This window comes from Myotis daubentonii, chromosome 3 (genome assembly GCF_963259705.1).
Source record: "Myotis daubentonii chromosome 3, mMyoDau2.1, whole genome shotgun sequence".
Taxonomy (NCBI): domain Eukaryota; kingdom Metazoa; phylum Chordata; class Mammalia; order Chiroptera; family Vespertilionidae; genus Myotis; species Myotis daubentonii.
The window spans coordinates 211577580-211595856 of NC_081842.1; the positions used below are offsets into that span (position 1 = coordinate 211577580).

General features: G+C 58.5%; 1 protein-coding gene across 2 annotated transcripts in view; it reads right to left on the reverse strand.

The window, feature by feature from the left end:
* Window positions 1–275: 275 nt before the first annotated feature.
* KAZN (kazrin, periplakin interacting protein) overlaps window positions 276–18277 on the reverse strand; it is a 789048-nt gene continuing 771046 nt past the window's right edge. For both annotated transcript variants that reach the window (XM_059691208.1, XM_059691209.1), the window contains 7 exons: window positions 14007–14206; window positions 13192–13310; window positions 6434–6665; window positions 5747–5848; window positions 5139–5305; window positions 4098–4212; window positions 276–2435 (listed from right to left, as the gene is read on the reverse strand). In XM_059691208.1, the coding sequence (XP_059547191.1) occupies window positions 2271–2435; window positions 4098–4212; window positions 5139–5305; window positions 5747–5848; window positions 6434–6665; window positions 13192–13310; window positions 14007–14206 (1100 nt within the window). In that variant the 3' untranslated portion in view covers window positions 276–2270. The remainder of the gene's footprint in view (window positions 2436–4097; window positions 4213–5138; window positions 5306–5746; window positions 5849–6433; window positions 6666–13191; window positions 13311–14006; window positions 14207–18277) is intronic.

Below are 18277 nucleotides of genomic sequence, written 5' to 3' on the forward strand. Positions count from 1 at the left end.
GTTCTCGTGTTGAAAAGCCAGCTCCCAACGCGCACCTGAGGGGGAGCGAGTGCGCGCTCAGGGCATCTTTGGGCCGAAAGGTGGGTGTGCAGTGGCCCAGGTGGCCCCAGGCCTTTCGGACTAACGCCACCCCTGCTGGTGACCCCCAAGCCACTGCTCGCTCACCTTGTCCGCAAAGGGGGTGCGCTGGGGACAAGGTGAGCTTCATTCCTGACGAGTCTCGTTCGTTTCAGGTAAGCAGGTCTGCCTTCGCCCACCATTGCCCTTCTGCCCACCCTGCCCTTCCGCCCACCCTGCGGGGATGACCGGCCTCCTGCTTTGCTGCCCCCTGGAGGCAGGTCCTGGGGTGCCGGCCACCCAGGCTGAGGCTGGCTCAGGAGTGACCGGGCACCAGCGTGGCTGGGCGTCTGGTTCTCCTGCCCCGGCTGCGGGCTCTGCAGCTCCGGCCGCGTGTGGCTGAATGTCACAGAGACACTGGGGTCTGGACCCTCAGCGAAGCCAGGGCAGGTCCCAGAGCGTCAGGCCTCAGGCCCCGGAATCAGAACTGTGTCCCGAGGGGGCCAAACATCAGACAAGGGGGGGCGTCTCCCTGTCCACCCACCAGGCACCTGGCCCCGGGGGAGGGAGGCTGTGCTTGTGTCAGGGTGGGGGAGACGTGCGGTCTGGCTCTGGGAGGGACCCCGCAGTTCCTCGGGGCTCGGTCTGTGTCGCCCACCCTGGGTTGGAGAGGTCTTCGAGGCGGATTCAAGTGTTGGGAATTCACACCCTGTCCTCCTGGGCTCTCGGGCACATGGCTTCAATGGAAGTGGGGCATCGTGGTTCCAACAGATGATCTGCTTCCGTAACTGAGTGTCAGTGGGATGCTCGTTTCGTCCTTCCCGGATCGTCACTCAGCATCGGGGTCCAGGAAGCCCAGCCGATCCCTGGAATCAAACTGGTTTCCAAGGGCTGTGCCTATGGGGCCTCTCTCTCTCTCTCTCTCTCTCTCTCTCTCTCTCTCTCTCTCTCTCTCCCCGCTTAAGCCTATCAGGGGTGCTAAAGGGTCGAAATATCCCACATGCCTTGTGCTCCTTTTGCACGTTGTTTCCAAAATAACCGAGTTAGAGGGGCAGGTCCATGTCCGATCTGTGTGGTAAGTGGGGGATTAGACCCCCGACTCCCACCTGCCTCCCGAGAGGCCACGGAGTGCGTTACAGGCGTTAGCAAGTGTTAGTCCTCGCACCCCCCTGGCCGGGAAGCAGCGCTAGAGGAGGACGCTGAGGTGCAGAGAGGCGAGGCGCCGGGAGAAGCCGCACAGCACACAGTGCGAGTCAGGCAGAGGCCCGCGGTTCTCGCCGCCATCCGGCCGGCGTGGCTCTGCGAGGCTCATCTCAGCCAGGACCCCTCTGCGCAGGGGACAGCCATCAGAGCAACAAAGGTTTGTGGGGGTAGCAATGAGCACTCCCTGCCCCGATCCCGGATCCGCTGCCACATAGGGCACAGTTGTCCCGGGCCTCCCTCCGTCATCCCTGATCCTGCCCTCACCGGCCCTTCGCCCGATGACAGGATATTGCATTTCCCGGGACTGCCATTGCCAAGCCCCGCCCCGCACGGACCATCCACCTGCGCCCCCCCCCCCCCCCCCCCGGGGAGCTGCTCCTGGGAGGACGAGCAATTACTCCCACACGTCCACCCCCTGTGACTGGGGCTTTCGGGGCAGAGACAATGACTCCCCCGTTCCGCTTGCTCCCAAGAGGGGCTCAGCGACCCCACAGGGGACCCAGGCTCTCAGTCACGGGGGCGAGGATGCTGGGCTGCGCCCTCCCGCCGTGTGGCGTCCCGGCCGTGGGCAGCCTTTCCTGCCGCCTCGCTGGCTGGAGGGTCACCTGCTGACGGGTCAACCTTGGGCTTTGCCTGCTGACCTCTGTGCCCGCGGGGCTCGCATGTCTGCATGGAGCCCACCTGCTCCTCCCGGATGGGGCGTCGGGGCCCCTTTCCGCCTTGGCAGCCAGGACAGCGCTGACAGTCAGTCACTCTGGGGTGGGGCCTGGGCGATGGAGGGGCTGGCATGTGACAGGTCCTGGGGCCAGCGCCCTTCCGCTGAGCGGACGTCCCCGGCGGGCGCCCTGGCTCCCTGTGCTCCCATCTGAAGCTGCGGCGTCTGTAGGGATTTTCCCGGGACCGGGGCGCCTCCTCAGCCGCAGGCACAATGTACAGGGCGATGGCTTCCGGCTCCTCTTCCTCCAGGCGACTCCCGTGTCCGGTCTGGCCGCGCATCGAGCATCGGCTCCTCACACGTTGGTGACCTCCAGGCCATTGTAGCCCTCCAGGCGGCCCTGCTCTGGCCGGCCCTCGAGGTCCTCGTCCCCGCAGTCTTCGTTGTGGAGGGAGCCGTAGTCATCGTGGAAATCGGGCTCTTTGCTGCCGAAGCCTCGCCCTATCTTCCCCAGGGGCAGCTGAGGAGAGAGCACGAGGCCACAGGGCCAGGAAGGAAAGGAATGGAATTTTCAGATCTGGGACGTGTGGTGTCTCCAAGTCTAATTGCTGTGTGACCTTGAGTAACTTCCCTAACCTCTCTGTGCTTTTCCTATCCTGTATAATAAAAGCCTAATCTGTTAAGTGTCCGGTTGTCCGGTCGGCCACTCAACCAATCAAAGCGTAATATGCTAATGATATGCTAAGGCCGCTCAACTGCTCACTATGACATGCACTGACCACCAGGGGGCAGATGCTCCAACCAGTAGGTTAGCTGGATGCTGCAGACTGAGAGAGATGGGCTGGACATACCCTGGAGCCCTCCCGCGGTCCCTCCCCACCCTGATCGTGCACGTGCACCGGTGGGGTCCCCTAGCCTGGCCTACGCCTTCTCACGATCCGGGACCCCTCGGAGTATGACGAAGAGCTGGTTTCAGCCCAATCCCGCAGGCCAGGCCGAGGGACCCCACTGGTGCACGTGCCTCTAGTTAGCAATAATACTCCACTGCTCAGGGAGACTGAGGAATTTGTGAGTTAACATTAGGAGAGAGTTTCGTGTTCCCAACTGGAAGGAACCAGTTGTTACCAAGGGTGAGGACAGACGTAATCTTTCTGATTATCCACAAATCTCCCATCTTCCTCCTCAGTGGGAGGAAGGAGTAACGGAGGAGGGGCCGTCCGAGCATGCGCATGAGGTCTGACCTCACTCCCAACTCAAGGAGAGATATTCTAGCGCTGCCTCCTGTGACGGAAAACGTGTGGGTTTCAGAGTCTCACGCCAGGGTTCAGGTCCCTGCTCTGCCGCTCCCCAGCTGTGTGACCTGGGACAGGTCACTTGCCCTCTCTGAGACTCGGTTTTCCCAGTTACTAAATAGGGATAGTAAATCCTATCTTTTTCCATTTTTCTCCCCGTAAAGAAAGCCTTTTAGACATGTTCCCCTCATCACACTCCCGCCATGAAATGAACCGCGGATACACTCTGCTAGTGACATAAGAGGAGGGAGGCGTTTTCCAAACCAGTTTCCCCCCTTTGGGGGAGTCACCCTTCATGAGAATGCTCGCTCTGGGCCGAGAGCACCTTAGGAGAAAGGTGGCCACTGATTCATGCTTCTCCCCCCACGTTTACTAGTAGGAAGGTGCCTGGAAGGCTGCTGGCGCCCCCCAGGGTTCGCTGAGCGAATGGAAGAATTTTGGGGTCGTCGCTTCTGCCCCCTGTGCCTCACCTCCACCGAGGACTGTGCGGTCTGCGTGTGTGATCAGCCCCAAACCGCACACGTTTGCTCACATCGGAGGCTCCCCTGCTGCGACTGGCCAGGCCACAGGAGCTCAAACCCCAAGCCAGTGGCTCCCAGAGGCCCCCTGCTTCAGGAGTCCAGGTGGGTCCCAGACTCTGTATGATAAGCCGCCGCCCAGGTGACGCTGAGGCGGCTGAGACCTGCAGGTGGAGCCGCTCCCCTAACCCTCGTGGGGCTTCTGCATCACACAGGTCCCTGGGGGGCGACTTCCGGGGCCTCTGTCCTCGCTGCACCTGTGACCGCCCCAGCGGCCCCCACAGGCCAACACGGGAGCTGGGAAGGGCCACGCTGGCCTGGACAAAAAGACCTTCCCAGGCGGCAGGACTCAGTGAACCAGAGGCCACTTACCCGGCCAGCCTTGTGCCTGATGCCACTGCTGTTCTCCTCCTTCCCCGCCCGGGGGGTGCTGGGGGCCCGCCCGGGGGGCGTTCCGAAGCGCTCAGCCTCCCGGATGCCCGTGGAGCTGGGGAGAGACGCATTCCAAGTGAGTGTGTGTGTGTGTGTGTGTGTGTGTGTGTGTGTGTGTCGGGGGGGGATCTAGTCAGCTCCGGCTCCGGAGACACGCACGCTCACGCGTGGCCTGGTCGGCCCTTAGCAGCGGTGTCCCCGGGGCCATGGGCTCTGTAAGGGGTCATCACAGCACTTCTCTCAGAAGGGCGTCCTGGGGCTGAACGAGATGACGCACACAGAGGCCCAGGCTGGCGCACGGGGATGGACGGCTATGATTACATCTGACTGGGACCAGCAGGGGCTGTGAGGGGCACCGGCCTGGTCTGAGTCCCTGGCTGTGCCCTCGTGCCGCCGATGACCTCGCTGGGCCCGTTTCCTCATCCAAACCAGCACCAGACGGAGGTCTGCGGAGGCCTGACGCGGCCTAGTGAGCATTTGCAGCCATTTGGTCAGACCTCAGTGCTCGGTGAAGGATCTGGCCTGCTGCAGTCACCTGCGGGGACATCCACTAGGAGGCGCCAGCCCGCCCGTCCGGGTGTTTGTTCTTGGTCACTTTTCTGATGAGGAGACTGGGTAGGTGGGCTGCCCGGGTCTGTTCACCTGGACCCGTTCGGATGCCCAGCCCCTTCTCCAAGCCTTTGACCCCACAGGCATCCCTGCTGGAATGGCCGCGTCGACCCCTGAGGCCGGTGCGAATCATGCCCAGCTGAGACCCCTCCCAGGGCCTCTGCTCACACTCTCCGTCCTTCTCCCCGTTCCGAATGCCGGGGGCCGTGGGGATGCACCCACACACTTTACTCCACCTCTTTCTCGTCCATGACGTTTGGGCTAAAGCACTTCGCTTCTCTGAGCCCCCGTTCCCAGCCCCATTGCAGGGGCAGCGGGACCCCGTGAGTGAGGGCCCGGATGGGGGCCCGGGGCGAGGCTGCCCGCACTCACGTGGCCGGGGGGAAGATGGCGCTCATCTCCTCCGCCAGGTGTCTCCGGAGGATGTGCTTCCCGCTGGGGATGCCCAGGGCGGTGGCCATGGCCTCGGCGGTAAACGTGGGCTCCAGCACCAGCACGGCGCCGTGGACCCCGCTGTTGGTCAGGTTGTCTGCATACTCCTGGGGGCAAGGCACGAGGCTGCTTAGCCTGCGGCTGAGGGGGCCCTCGCTCCCAGTGGCTTGGCCCCTTGGGGACCAGTCAGTTCACACCGAGGGGAGCCCCCCCTCCCTCTTTAGGGCCCGCAGGGCAGTGGCCGAGGCCAGTTTGTCACTGACTCTCCCAGACCGCGCAGGCAGCCCACACGTACTCGAGTGAGACGATGGGCCCGGAGTCAACCCGCGCCTGCTCTAGAGAGTGAGGATGGCTGGCATCCCTCACCCACTGTGAGGAGGGCATGGCACTGGGGGCCCATTGTGGGGGCGGGGTTTGTAGTTCCCTCCTCTTGAGTGACAGGAGGCAGCTTGTTCTTGCCAGCCTGGGTAACGACGCCCCCGCTCACACAAACATGCATGGGGTCTGCATCTGCCTGAGCCACCCCCACACCCGCCGTCACCCCTCACCTTCAGGTCAATGTCTCGCACCCACTTGAGCACCCGCTGGTTGGTCCAGACCACGGGGTCTGTGTTCTGTGTCTCGCAGCGGGCCCGGCGCTCCTGGAGGGCCTGTGGGGAGGGAGACAGTGGGTCAGTTTGGGGGACAAGGGAGCGGGCTGAGGTCACATGGGGAATAAGGGTCCACAGTGCTCACAGGGACCTCAGTGGCCTGGGTGAGGACAAGTAATGAGTCCTTGGGGTTCACTATTTCCCTTGAATTGAGCACAGGGCCTGCCCCTACTATAGGCCAGTGATGGCGAACCTATGACATGCGTGTTAGAGGTGACACGCGAACTCATTGTTTTGGTTGATTTTTCTTTGTTAAATGGCATTTAAATATATAAAATAAATATCAAAAATATAAGTCCTTGTTTTACTATGGTTGGCAAATATCAAAAAATTTCTGTATGTGACACGGCACCAGAGTTAAGTTAGGGCATTTCAAAATGCTGACACGCCGAGCTCAAAAGGGTCGCCATCACTGCTATAGGCAGTTGTTGGAAGGAGGGATGGAGAGAGGGAGAGATGGGTGCATGGATGGATGGATGGATGGATGGGTGGATGGATGGGGAGGTGGTTGGATGGGCAAACAGTGAATGCCAGAGGGGGAAGTAAGGCGATGGCAGGTGCCTGCACCCACAGCCTGGTTCTCACCTCCCTGCTGAAGTTCACTTGGTACAGCAGCTCGATCCCCAGCAGGATGCTGACCTGGTGGAACTTCTTGGACACATTCAGGTGCTTCTCCAGGTCCCGCTTCATCAGGGAGTTCAGCATCCGCCCGTCGACCAGGTGGTTTTGGAAGGCCTGGGAGTACTGGGACAGGCCGATGTCGTTCAGCCAGGCCTTGGCCACCCAGTGATGGTCCAGGTCGGCCGCTTTGGACAGGCTGGTGAGGAGAGACACAGCCAGAGAGAGGGGCGGTGGGAAAGGTAGAAGGAACAGAGGGGTGGGCAGAGATGGAACAGAGGAGAGCAGAGATGGAGAGAGGGGGGGAAACAGTAGGGGGGCAGACAGTCACAGAGACGGACAGGAAGAGGGAAGGAATGGAGAGACAGGAAGAGAGAGCAGAGGTGAAGTGAGAGGGGGATGAAAGAGAGAGAGGGAAGAGGGAACGAGGGAGGGAGAGAGAGTGAAGGGCAGCAGGGACATGTGTCGCAGTAAACAGCACCTCCGGGGGCTCCCACACTGCCCTGCCACCCAGGGCCCAGACAGAACCCCTGAGGCCCACAAAGTGTTGGCCTGGCCCGTCTCTCCTTGGACTGTAGCCAGTCCATGGTAGCACGTCTTGGAATTAGAATTAAAACCTACATTTTGTCTATTGCAGTATTCTCTCCTCACTGCCACCCCTCAGGTTGCCTCGTATCCACACAGAGCTTGCCTCAGGGCCACGCACACAGTAGGTGCACCAGGAATACTTCTCAGATGCATGAACGGGTGGAGGAGCCTGGCGAGGGTAGTCCAGTCGGCTGTCATTCCCTTGCTCGCCACACGGTGGCAGCCTCGCAGAAGGAATAGGGCAGCGTCCCCCACCCTGTCCATGTACCAGTCCGTCTTGTCAGTGTGTCTGTCCCTTCCTCTTCTTTTCTAGGTTCAAGGCACGACCATCCCTGGCATGGATTTCTGCACCTGCCTCCTGACTGCCCCACCCCACCCCACCGCCCCTTCTAACGCATGCTCCCCAGGGCTGCCAGGTGGACCTGTAATCACTTCCATTAGAGTAGGTCACTCCTCTGCTTAAAATCTTTCTGCGCAGGAAGCTTAAGTGCATCCGACTCAGTGAAAGGCCACGGAGTGTATGGTTCCAAATACATGGCCTCCTGGAAAAGGCGGAGCCAGGGGGACAGTACCAAGGTCAGGGGCTGCCAGGGGTTGGGGCTGAGGGGAGGGAGGAGCAGGCGGAGCACAGAGGATTTTCAAGGCAGTGAAACTACTCGTCTGACCCGGTAGCGATGGACGTACGTCGTTACATGTTTGTCCAAACCACAGAACGTGCCACTCACTCCGAGAGTGAACCCCGATGTCAGCTTTGAACTTGGGATGGTGACGATGTGTCTATGCAGGCTCCATGTAACTAATGCTCCATCTAGTGTGTGTGTGGCGGGGGGGGGGGGTGATAATAGGGGAGGCTGTGCCTGGGGGTGGGTACGGGGGACATGGGAAATCTCTGTATCTTCCCCTCAATTTTGCTGTGAACCTAGACCTGTTCTTTTAAAAAAAATGCCTTAAAAAATGAGGGTGGAAACAAAGGCTTTTCTTCCCAAGCGAAATTGAAAGAATCTATTGTCAGAGGAATGGCCTCCGAGAAAGGTGGCAGGGACTTCTTTCAGAGGGAAGAGAATAACAAGCCTGTGGAAATTTGGACCACACAAAAGAATGAAAAGGGGAACTCCTCAAGCTCACCAACAGAAAGGTCACCGGATTCAGAAGTGGGCGAGTGACTGTCACGGACACGCCCCTAAAGGAGGTAGCGGGTATCCGAGAGACACGCAACAAGACGCTCAGCGACACCAGTCGTTAGGGAAACGCAAACCAAATGAAACGCCACCTCCCCCCCCCCCCATTAGAACGGCTACTAGCAAAAAGCCCACAGAGCAACAGGGCTGGCGGGGAAGTGGGGACACGGGAACCCTTGTGCATTGGCGGTGGGAGGGAAAACTGGTGGCTCCTCAAACCTTAAAAATAGGATTCCAGCCATTGCACGTTTGGGCCTCTCCCCAAAAGAATGGGAAGTAGGGCCTCGAAGAGGTATTTGTACACCCACGTTCACAGCAGCACTTCCCACAGCAGCCAGAAGAGGGAAGGCACCCACGTGTCCATCAGCAGATGAATGGACAAGCCAGCTGTGGTGAGAGCATACAATGGAATATTAACCAGCTTTTAAAAAAGGGAATTCGGCAATATGCTACCGCAGGGATGAATTTGAGGACAACGTATAAAGGAGCAAATTATTGACAGGTGAAAACAGTGGCACAAAGGCAGGAGGAGAAATCGCTTCATACTATAGACAAAGGTGCATGTTATTATTTGAAGATAGACAGTGGTAAGTGTTTATATTGTGACCTCTACAGCAACAATAAAAAATAAAACAGAGAAGTTATAGTTCACAAGCCAGTAGTGGGAACATTCAACTAATAAAAAATAAGGCCCTGGCCGGTTTGGCTCAGTGGATAGAGCGTCAGCCTGAGGACTGAAGGGTCCCAGGTTCGATTCCAGTCAAGGGCATGTACCTTGCTTGCGGGCACATCCGCAGTGGGAGGTGTGCAGGAGGCGGCTGATCGATGTTTCTCTCTCATTGATGTTTCTGACTCTCTATCCCTCTCCCTTCCTCTCTGTAAAAAATCAAATATATGTATATATATATATATATATTATATTAAGTCAGTAAACGAGGAAGAAATATAACAAAGGGTAAATTTAAAGAAAATAAAACAAGAAGACTGTATGGTGACTTTCCTTGGCAGAAATCAAATCAGAAGTCCTCGGAGGGGCTACCAGGGTCTGGGCCCCCCTCCCACACCCGGCTCCGGCCTTGGGGGACTTCGGAGATGCTCTGGGCTCTTTGCCCCTCCTCCCCTCCCCCTGCACCCCCTTCCTCCCAGTCCTGCCCCAGCCCCAGGCCTCCATTCCCGCCTCCCAGAGGGAGCTGTGCCCCCAGTATGCTGCCTGAAGTCGCTCCCCCAGCCTGAGCCTCTGCCTCTGCGTATTTCCTTCAGAGCACTAACCACACAGGAACCGGAAAGGATCCTGACCTGAGCGCAGGATTGCTCTCTGCCGGCCAGCCGCCTGGTGCCGACCCGACCTGCAGCAGACACTTCACCGGCAGGGCGGGCTCCTGGCTCCCTGTCCCTCCTCCGGCCCCTCAGCCACCAGAACCACGGGGCCTGCCCCTGGGGGGCCAGGGCCTCCTTGTCCCCCCTTCCCTTGCTGAACTCCTGCTGAGATTCTGCTCTCTCCAAAGCCTTCTGCCCCCCTGCCCCCCACCCCCACCCCACCTGCTGCTGGGTCCCATCCCTGTACAGGGCACCCAGGATCATTGCTGCCCATGCTGCCAGCTGCCTGCTGGACCGTCAGCTCCTGGAGGCAGGACCGGGTGGGCATGTCTAGCCCGCCCAGGCCCCACTGGCCCAGAGCTCGTGCTCAGCAGCTTCCCACGCAGGAAAACAGAGCGAGTGGGGCGTTGGCTCTGGCTCCCGACCTGGAACCTTCTGGAGAGACAAGCTCCCTGCTGGGCGCAGGTAGACCCCTGCCAGCCCCTCTAGGGCCCGCTCCAGCCTTGTCACTTCAGAGGCACCGTCCCAGGCCCAGCCATCATTGCTCTCTCTCCCGGCAGGAGTCGGAGCTGGCGCTCTGAATGAGATGCCACCAGGCCCGGCTGGCACTGCCCGGCCGAACCACCTCCTCTCCTGGGGAAGGAAGGGTGTGCTCAGCAAGTCAGCGGTGCCACGGCCGTGGGTGGCGGGCGGGAGGGGCGCCTGCTCACCTCCTTGAGCGAGGCCGTTTCTAACCAGCAGTAGCCATGTGTGTGCCGCCCTGCGACACAGCTCTCTTCATGAAAAGTCGTCCCCAGGGCGCCTCAGCATGGCACCACTTTCTCAGCTGTTGGTCTGAGCTACTGTAAGCGCCCACGTTGAATAAAGCGTCTTGACCTTAAAAGTAATTGAAGACAGCCTGGCCGGTGTGGCTCAGTGTTTGAGTGTTGACCTGTGAAACCGGGAGGTCACAGTTCAATTCCTGGTCAAGGGCACGTGCCCAGGTTGCTAGCTCGATCCCCAGTAGGGGGCGTGCAGGAGGCAGCCGATCAACGATTCCCTCTCATCATTGATGTTTCTCTCCTCTCTCCCTTTCCCTTTCTCTGAAATCAATAAAAATACATTAAAAAATAATTGAAGACATTTTGTCAAATTTGATGCTGCCCCCTCCTTAACTGGGGCTGGATTAGACCCGGAAATCCGGGTTTGGGCACAGATTTAGCTATGAGCTGGGTCGTTCATTATTCGACACGGAAAACACGAGACTGCGCTGGCTCCAGACCTTGCACCTCTGTGCCTCAGTTTCCTCATCTGTAAAATGGGGCTGACCGTGTGAGTGTCTGGAGTTGTGGGGCCTCGGGGATGAGAGAAGGGAAAGCGAGTAGCACAGCAGCTGGACGCACCGAGTGTTCCATAAAGGATAGGAGGAGGGGCCGGGGCTGTTAACACAAGGGCACATGGGAGACTGGGAAGGGAACTGACTTCAAAGTTAGGTATTTTGTGACTCTGTGCCCATGGGCCTCACTTTCCCCTTCTTGAACATGGGGGTAAGGGCACCTATCCCACATCGGTGTTAATAAAATTGTACCCATAAGAGGACGGGTGATGGTTTTGCAAAGTGCTTTAGAGATGGCCCAGAGAGGCCAGGCCATGCCCAAAGTCACACAGGACGTGTTCTGTATGATGACCCTCTAGGTGCTTAGCCTAGAGTGCCGTGGGTGGGTCAGAGGGTCCCAGAGTGCCAATTTGTGAAGTTTTTTCTATTTCTTCTGGCGAAAATGTTTTTATTTGATTCTCAAAGGGGCCATGATCCCCCAAAGTTTAAGAACCGTGCCCTAATTGACCCCCTTCACTTCGCTGGTGGAGAACTAGTCAAGCGAGAGCAAGGTCACCTGGGAAGTGAGGGGCGGGCTAGTTTCCCCGGGGGGTGAATGGGGCCCTCAAATCCCGGGCCCTCCTTCTCCGGGAAGCCATGGCCCCTGGGAATAGTCCTGCTACAGCACTTGTGGTTTTCGAAAGCCGCTTGCATCTGGGTGCTGACTGAATCCTCCCCATAGAGTCTTGGCTCCCAGAGGTCCTCAGGGTCGGCCACGTTTCGGGGGAACTGGGGCAGCGATCCCACAGTTTTGAGGTGAAGCAGGCAGCCCTACCATGCTCAACGCAGCATTTACTGACTGTGCTGGGAGGGGACGGGGAGGGAGGGAGTCCCAGCCTGAGTGACCGGGATGGGGTTCACTGGGTGGAGTGGGCGGTGAGTGTGGGTGCTGCGGGGCCGCAGGAGGAATCTCAGCGGGAGCCGCTCCTCCAGCCCTCACCTCCAGCCCGTCCTCCAGGGCGGGTCCTGAGGGCACAGGGCTGCCCCTGTGGGCTTGGCTTGCCTTCAGCGGGGCCTGAGTTTCTGATCGGATCTCGTTATTTCCTGCCACCTCGAGTGCCGCCCGCCCGGCCCTCTCCCGGCACAGGATTTGGTTTCCGGCTTCCAGCCCGCGTTCCCAGCCCCAGCCCCTCCTTTTCTAATCCTCAAAGCTGCTTCTGCAAATAACGCACGCACCACCGGGCTGGATTAATTAACTGCACAGAAATGATGGGGAGCCAGCGAAGGAGATAATTATGCAAAACAAAAGTGTCCGCTCACCAGCTTGCTCCTTCCTCCCTCTGCACTCTGGGCACTTGAGTGAGTGAGTGTGTGTGTGTGAGTGTGTATCTATGTGTATGTGTATATGAGTGTGTGAGCATGTATCTATGTGTGTGTGTGAGTGTGTATCTATGTGTGTGTATATGAGTGTGTGAGCATGTATCTATGTGTGTGTATATATGAGTGTGTGAGTATGTATCTATGTGTGTGTGTATGAGTGTGTGTGTGTATGAGTGTGTGAACATGTATCTATGTGTATGTGTGTGTGTGAGTGTATGAGTGTGTGAGAGTGTGTGTGTGAGCATGTATCTATGTGTGTGTGTGTGTATGAGTGTGTGTGTGAGTGTGTGTGTGAGTGGGGATCCTTCCCTTTCCCCCAGATCTGCTTGGTGAATGTGGCCCCCCCAGCAAAGCCTGCTCACAAAAGGTGAGGAGAGAGGCCGCAGGAGGTAGGCCAGGTGGGTGATGTTATGGGTGGGGGTCAGGGTGCTAAGAGCAGGGGGGCAGGGCAACAAGGACACACCTGGTGGGAGGGGCCTCGGCCATTCCCTGGTGTGCTTCCTGCAAGGAGCCCCTCCCACGGGCCTGCTGTGTCCATTTCTTCCCATCCCATCCTGGTCTCCCTGCCTGCTCCTTCCCTCCGCGCCCTCCGCACCCTCCGCGCCCTGGAACCCCGGGAGCTGGGGCTGAGCTGGAAGCAGGCAGAGCAGACACTGTGGCCAAATCCCCACCTCCTCTACGCTGGCCCACCTCGGAGATAGAGGAGTTCTGGGGGTGCGTGAGGTCTCCCCGACCCCTGCACTGGGGGGATGGGAGGGCATGTGGGGCCTCACTCACTCCCTGGTCTCCATCTTTCCATGGGGGGACGGGGTGTGCCTGGGCCTCCTGCCCAGAGATGTTTGGTACCAGACTGCACACCTGGCCCGGCCTACAGCGCCCCTTCACCCCCCCCTGTGTGATCGGAGGTCCTGGGGGCACTTCTCTCCCTCCCTGGGGCCAGCCCAGGCGGTGCCAGGAGCGGGGCTCACCTCCGGCCCGCCTCGGCGTCGCGGTAGTCCTCGATGGCCAGCCGCAGCTTGCGCCGGTGCAGGGAGCTGCACACGCCCAGGCCCAGCTCCAGGTCCTCGTCGCTCAGGCTCAGCAGCACCTGCGCCCCAGAAAGGTGGGCACTGAGCGCCCGGGAGGCTTGGGGCACCTAAGGCCTCCCAGGACCCGTGTCGGCCAGGGCTGAGCCCCAGAGGGGTCTGCTGGCTGGGGCTCCTTCTCCCCATCTCCCTGCCCACCTTCCCTGCGGTCAGGGCAGAGCACCTCTGCAGACCCTCTAAAGCACCCCCACAGCCTGCCTGGAGTCCCCCTGAAGCCCTCCTGGAACACCCCTTGCAGCCTACCTAGAGCTCCCCTGCGGCACCCCTGCAGCTGCCTGGAGCACCCCCGCAGCACCCCTGCATCCCGCCTGGAGCACCCCTGGGGCACCCCTGCATCCTGTCTGGAGCACCCCTGCAGCACCTCTCAGGCTGGGCCTCCAGGAGGTGGGCAAATCACCATGCAGGCTGAAAGAGCCCTCCCGTGGAGCCCTGCCTCCCCTCAGCCAGGTAAAGGGAGGCTCGTCCCGGTTTAAAGGTGAGGAGGCTGAGCCCAGGAGGGCTGTGACTTGCTGGGGAGGCTGAGGGTTTTGGGAACACTGGTGCCTGCACCAGATCAGCAGGCTCCTGGGTTACATCTCCTCCTCGCCCTGAGGGTCGGGGTGGGAGTCGGGGTGGGGGTGGGGCAGGCCAGCTCAGGGTGGGTAAAGCTCATGGGAGGGCCCGGGGGGATTCTCACTGGGGTTCCGGGGGTGCCCTACCTTCCCGCTCTTCACGTTCTCCGCGCAGGCCTTGACGTACATGGGCATGGCCATGACCACCTCCAGCCAGGCCTGCACGGCGCCCGCCTTCCAGTGGGACATGGGGGTGGTCCTGACCAGCTCCACCTGCTGCAGCCGGTCCACCTGCTCCTCGCCCTCCGACAGGCTCTGCCTCGTGGGGCTGCACTGGCTGTCCGCGTCTGCAACACACGAGCGCAGGCCCTGCTGGGAGGACACACACGCCTGGGCTCCCAACGCACCAGGCCCTGCTGGGGAGGGGGTCCGGGGGGCCGCGGGGGGCAGGGATGGGCAGGCTGCACCCCCTGAGCCTGCATCCCCCCTGCAGGAGGAGGGCAGGGATGTCTTCCCCCCATGCATTTCTTCTTATAAAAATCAAAATGGCCCAGCCGGCGTGGCTCAGTGGTTGAGCGTCGACCTATGAACCAGGAGGTCATGGTTCGATTCCCGGTCAGGGCACATGCCTGGGTTGCGGGCTCGATCCCCAGTGTGGGGAGTGCAGGAGGCAGCCGGTCAATGATTCACTCTTTTTTTTTTTTTTAAATATATTTTATTGATTTTTTACAGAGAGGAAAGGAGAGAGATAGAGAGTTAGAAACATAGATGAGAGAGGAACATCGATCAGCTGCCTCCTGCACATCCCCCACTGGGGATGTGCCCGCAACCCAGGCACATGCCCTTGACCGGAATCGAACCTGGGACCCTTCAGTCCGCAAACCGACGCTCTATCCACCGAGCCAAACCGGTTTCGGCGAATGATTCGCTCTTATCACTGATGTTTCTATCTCCCTCTCCCTTTCCCTTCCTCTCTGAAATCAATAACAACATATTTTTTTTAAAAAATGGCCTTTGTTTTGTTTTGCCACCGTCCCCCCATTACACAAAGAAAAGAATTTTAAAAACGTAATCCAGAAAAGAATACAAATAAAACAAGGTGGGAATGGCCCCAAGTCCCGCACCCTCGGGCAGCAGCTGTTAGTATTTAGCGAAGCGCACGCTGGGAGACACACAAGGCCAGGCTACAGACACACGCAGACCCACGCACGGCACCCCGCGTCCGCCCGTGACACGCGGCTCTCACGGCACCCCTGCCCCCGGGAGCAGCCTGCACTATCTTCCGGCCGCCCAGGCCTCGGGGATGGCTGCTCGACCTTTATTCCACCCGCCGCCTGCGGTGGGCCCCGTTCTGTCCCCATGTTTCACCATCTCGAACGATGCAGCAGTGGTCACCTTGGGCAGCGGGGTAATTTATCTTCTCAGGACAACGCGAAGCCAGTTTCTGGAGCGGCCCTCGCAGACAGTAAGTCTGTTCGCCAGCAAGTTCCAGCCCTGTTCTTCATTGGTGGCCACCGCGTCCACACCTGACGCTTTTTGGCTACACCCTGAGTGCAGCTGTGGCTGCCTTGGTCCCCCTGCCTTCCTGGGAGGAGTGTGGCTTGAGTTCCGCTCGGTGCCTGGGGAGGGAACCCAGTCCCAGGCCTTGAGCATCCTACCTGGGCAGGAATTCGCTGCCCCAGCCGGACTCCCGCTGGGTCCGGGTGGGCAGGGCCGCTGTCGGAGAGGTGAGGGTGGGCTTGTGTGTTTGGTGCCAAGGTGTTTGCGGTGCCTGGCTCTGTCTCCCCAAGGGAGGGAGGTAAGGGGCCGTGGGAAGGGGGAGACTGGGAGAAGATGGGCAGCGGGAGTCAGAGATGGAGAGAGGGGGAGGGAGGGAGGGGAGGGGAAGAGAGACTCCAAGAGCAAGTCTTCAGGAGAGAAATTCTGCCATAGAAACAGCAAATACAAAAAGACAGCAGGAAGGAGGAGAGAGCGCATGAGGGTGGGGAGGGCCTGGCGGACACATGGACAGACAAGAACCCAACGCACTTCCTGCAAGTGTGTGCTCCTGGGCCGCGTGTCTTTGGGAGCCGGTGCTGGTGGTTCTAACGGGCCTCGGGCCCCCGAGAGGAGCTGGCTCTGCACTCACGTTTTTGACGGACTCCAGGCTCCAGGAATGCGGGGGCCACGCCGAGTTCACAGGAGCAAAGCACACGTTTCGGTTTCTGAGCAAAGACAGCCCTTCAGCGCGCCACCTCCCTCCGCCCACCCCCGGGCTGAACTCCAAGGAGGAGATGCTGTGGGGTGTCTTTGGGGTCAGACACCATGAATTAAAGGCAATTTCCAGATGCTGGCATTAGAGGGCCAGGTTTTATGGCCGGGATCCCATCAGTCCCGGCTTTTATTTCCCCGCTGTCTCAGTTCTGAGGGGGAATCACTCATGGTTATAGCCAGGCAGTTCCGCGAGCGCTGAGGACCCAGAGGCCTGGCTGGGCCCGGGCAGCGTCTCAGGAGGGGCGGCCAGGAGGCTGCCATTCTGGATGCTTCCGAACACGAAGAGGCGGGACACGCTGAGACTGTGGAGGAGAGACTGACTTCTCCCGCCCACCCCAACACAGGCACGAGAGTTCCCCCAGCTGGGCCCCCCACGCAGGGTGTCCTCCTGGCTCAGGCGCCGGCACACTACGGCCCGTGGGCCACATTCAGCCCGCAGCCTGCCTGTCTCCATTAAAGGTGACTGGGGCACGGCCTCCCCTATTTGCCACACGTGGTCTAAAGCTGCTCTCCTGCTGCAATGGCAGTGTGAGTAGTTGTGACAGACTGTCTGTCCAAAATCCTAAAATAGTTACTGTCTGGCCTGTGATAGAACATCCTTTACAGAAACCTTGAGGTTCTGAGTTTGGCATTGGAATATGAGAGACCTGGGTTTGGGAAAGTGTTTCCAATGTCCTCAGCCTCACTTTCCACATCTGGGGAATGGGATGATAATGATGTCGAATCACACAGGCCTATGTGAGGACCAGATGAGAGGCTGTATGAAGCATACACAAAGCTCAGCCTGGCATCTGGCAGACAGTGGGTGTCCGGCACACACTGATGGCCTGGGGTCTCTGACCTCTGCAGGCTCATGGCACTTACAGTGGAGACCGGCTCTGTCCAGAAGAGCAGCTACAAGCCCCGTGTGGCTACTGAGCCCCGGTATGTGGCTCGTCCACGTTCAAAGGGCCGGCGGTGTACAGCACACACTAGACTTCGAAGGCTGTGTACAAAACGATGTAAACTATGTTATTAATTTTTATGATCACACATTAAAATGATAATATGTTGGGTCTGTGGGTTAAATAAAAGATATTACTAAAATTCATTCCACCTGTTTTTTTTACTTTTTAATATGGCCACTACAGAATCTAAAATTGCATGTGTGGCCTGCATGATGTTTTTACTGGCCTGGGTGGGTCTGGGTGGAAGGTTTTCTGTTTGTTTTCTCATCTCATTCCCACCCCCTCGGTGGGTTTGGAGGTGAAGCGCCTGCTTCTCTGTTTCGGGTTCAGTTGTCCTGGACGTGCGGCCCCTGAGGCGGCAGCAGCAGCAGCACCTGGGAAGTTGTTAGGAGTGAAAACCCCTGAGCCTGCCCAGGCCTCCTGACACGGAAACGCTGGGGTTGGGCCCAGCAACAGTCTGTGTCTTAATTAACAAGCCCCTCAGGTGTGTCTGATACATGCGGAGGTCCTGAGCCACGCTTCAATGCTTGCCCTTGAAAACTTATCCTGAATATTTAACTTGAAACCTAGCATTGATCAATATCTTTTTTTTAAAAAATATACTTTTATTGATTTCAGAGAGGAAGGGAGAGGGAGAGATGGAAACATCAATGATGTGAGAGAATCATTGATTGGCTGCCTCCTACAAAGCCCCCCCAACTGAGGGCTGAGCCTACAACCGGGCATGTGCCCTTGACCGGAATTGAACCTGGGACCCTTTAGTCCCCAGGCCAATGTTCTATCCATTGAGCCAAACTGGCTAGGGCTGATCAGTATCTTAATACCTTCTCCTAAACTGTAAGATTATTAAAAACATTCATTCTGATCACGTCTCCTGACTAAACCCTACCCTATCCAGTATTTGAATTATGTCCTTTTAAAACCCCCCACAATTGAGACATTGTCATCATGATTATTTTATACTGATAATATTAAATATTAAAATAATGTACCTACAGGTTTACCAATTTCTCTGTTCTTTATTTCTTCTTGTGGCTTAGACATTACTTCTAGGATAATGAAGAACCTGATTTAAAGGTTCCTCTGGCCCAGCTGGTGCGGCTCAGTGGTTGAGCATCGACCTATGCACCAGGACCGTGGTCGGCAAACTGCGGCTCGCGAGCCACATGCGGCTTTTTGGCCCCTTGAGTGTGGCTCTTCCTAAGCCTTAGGAGTACC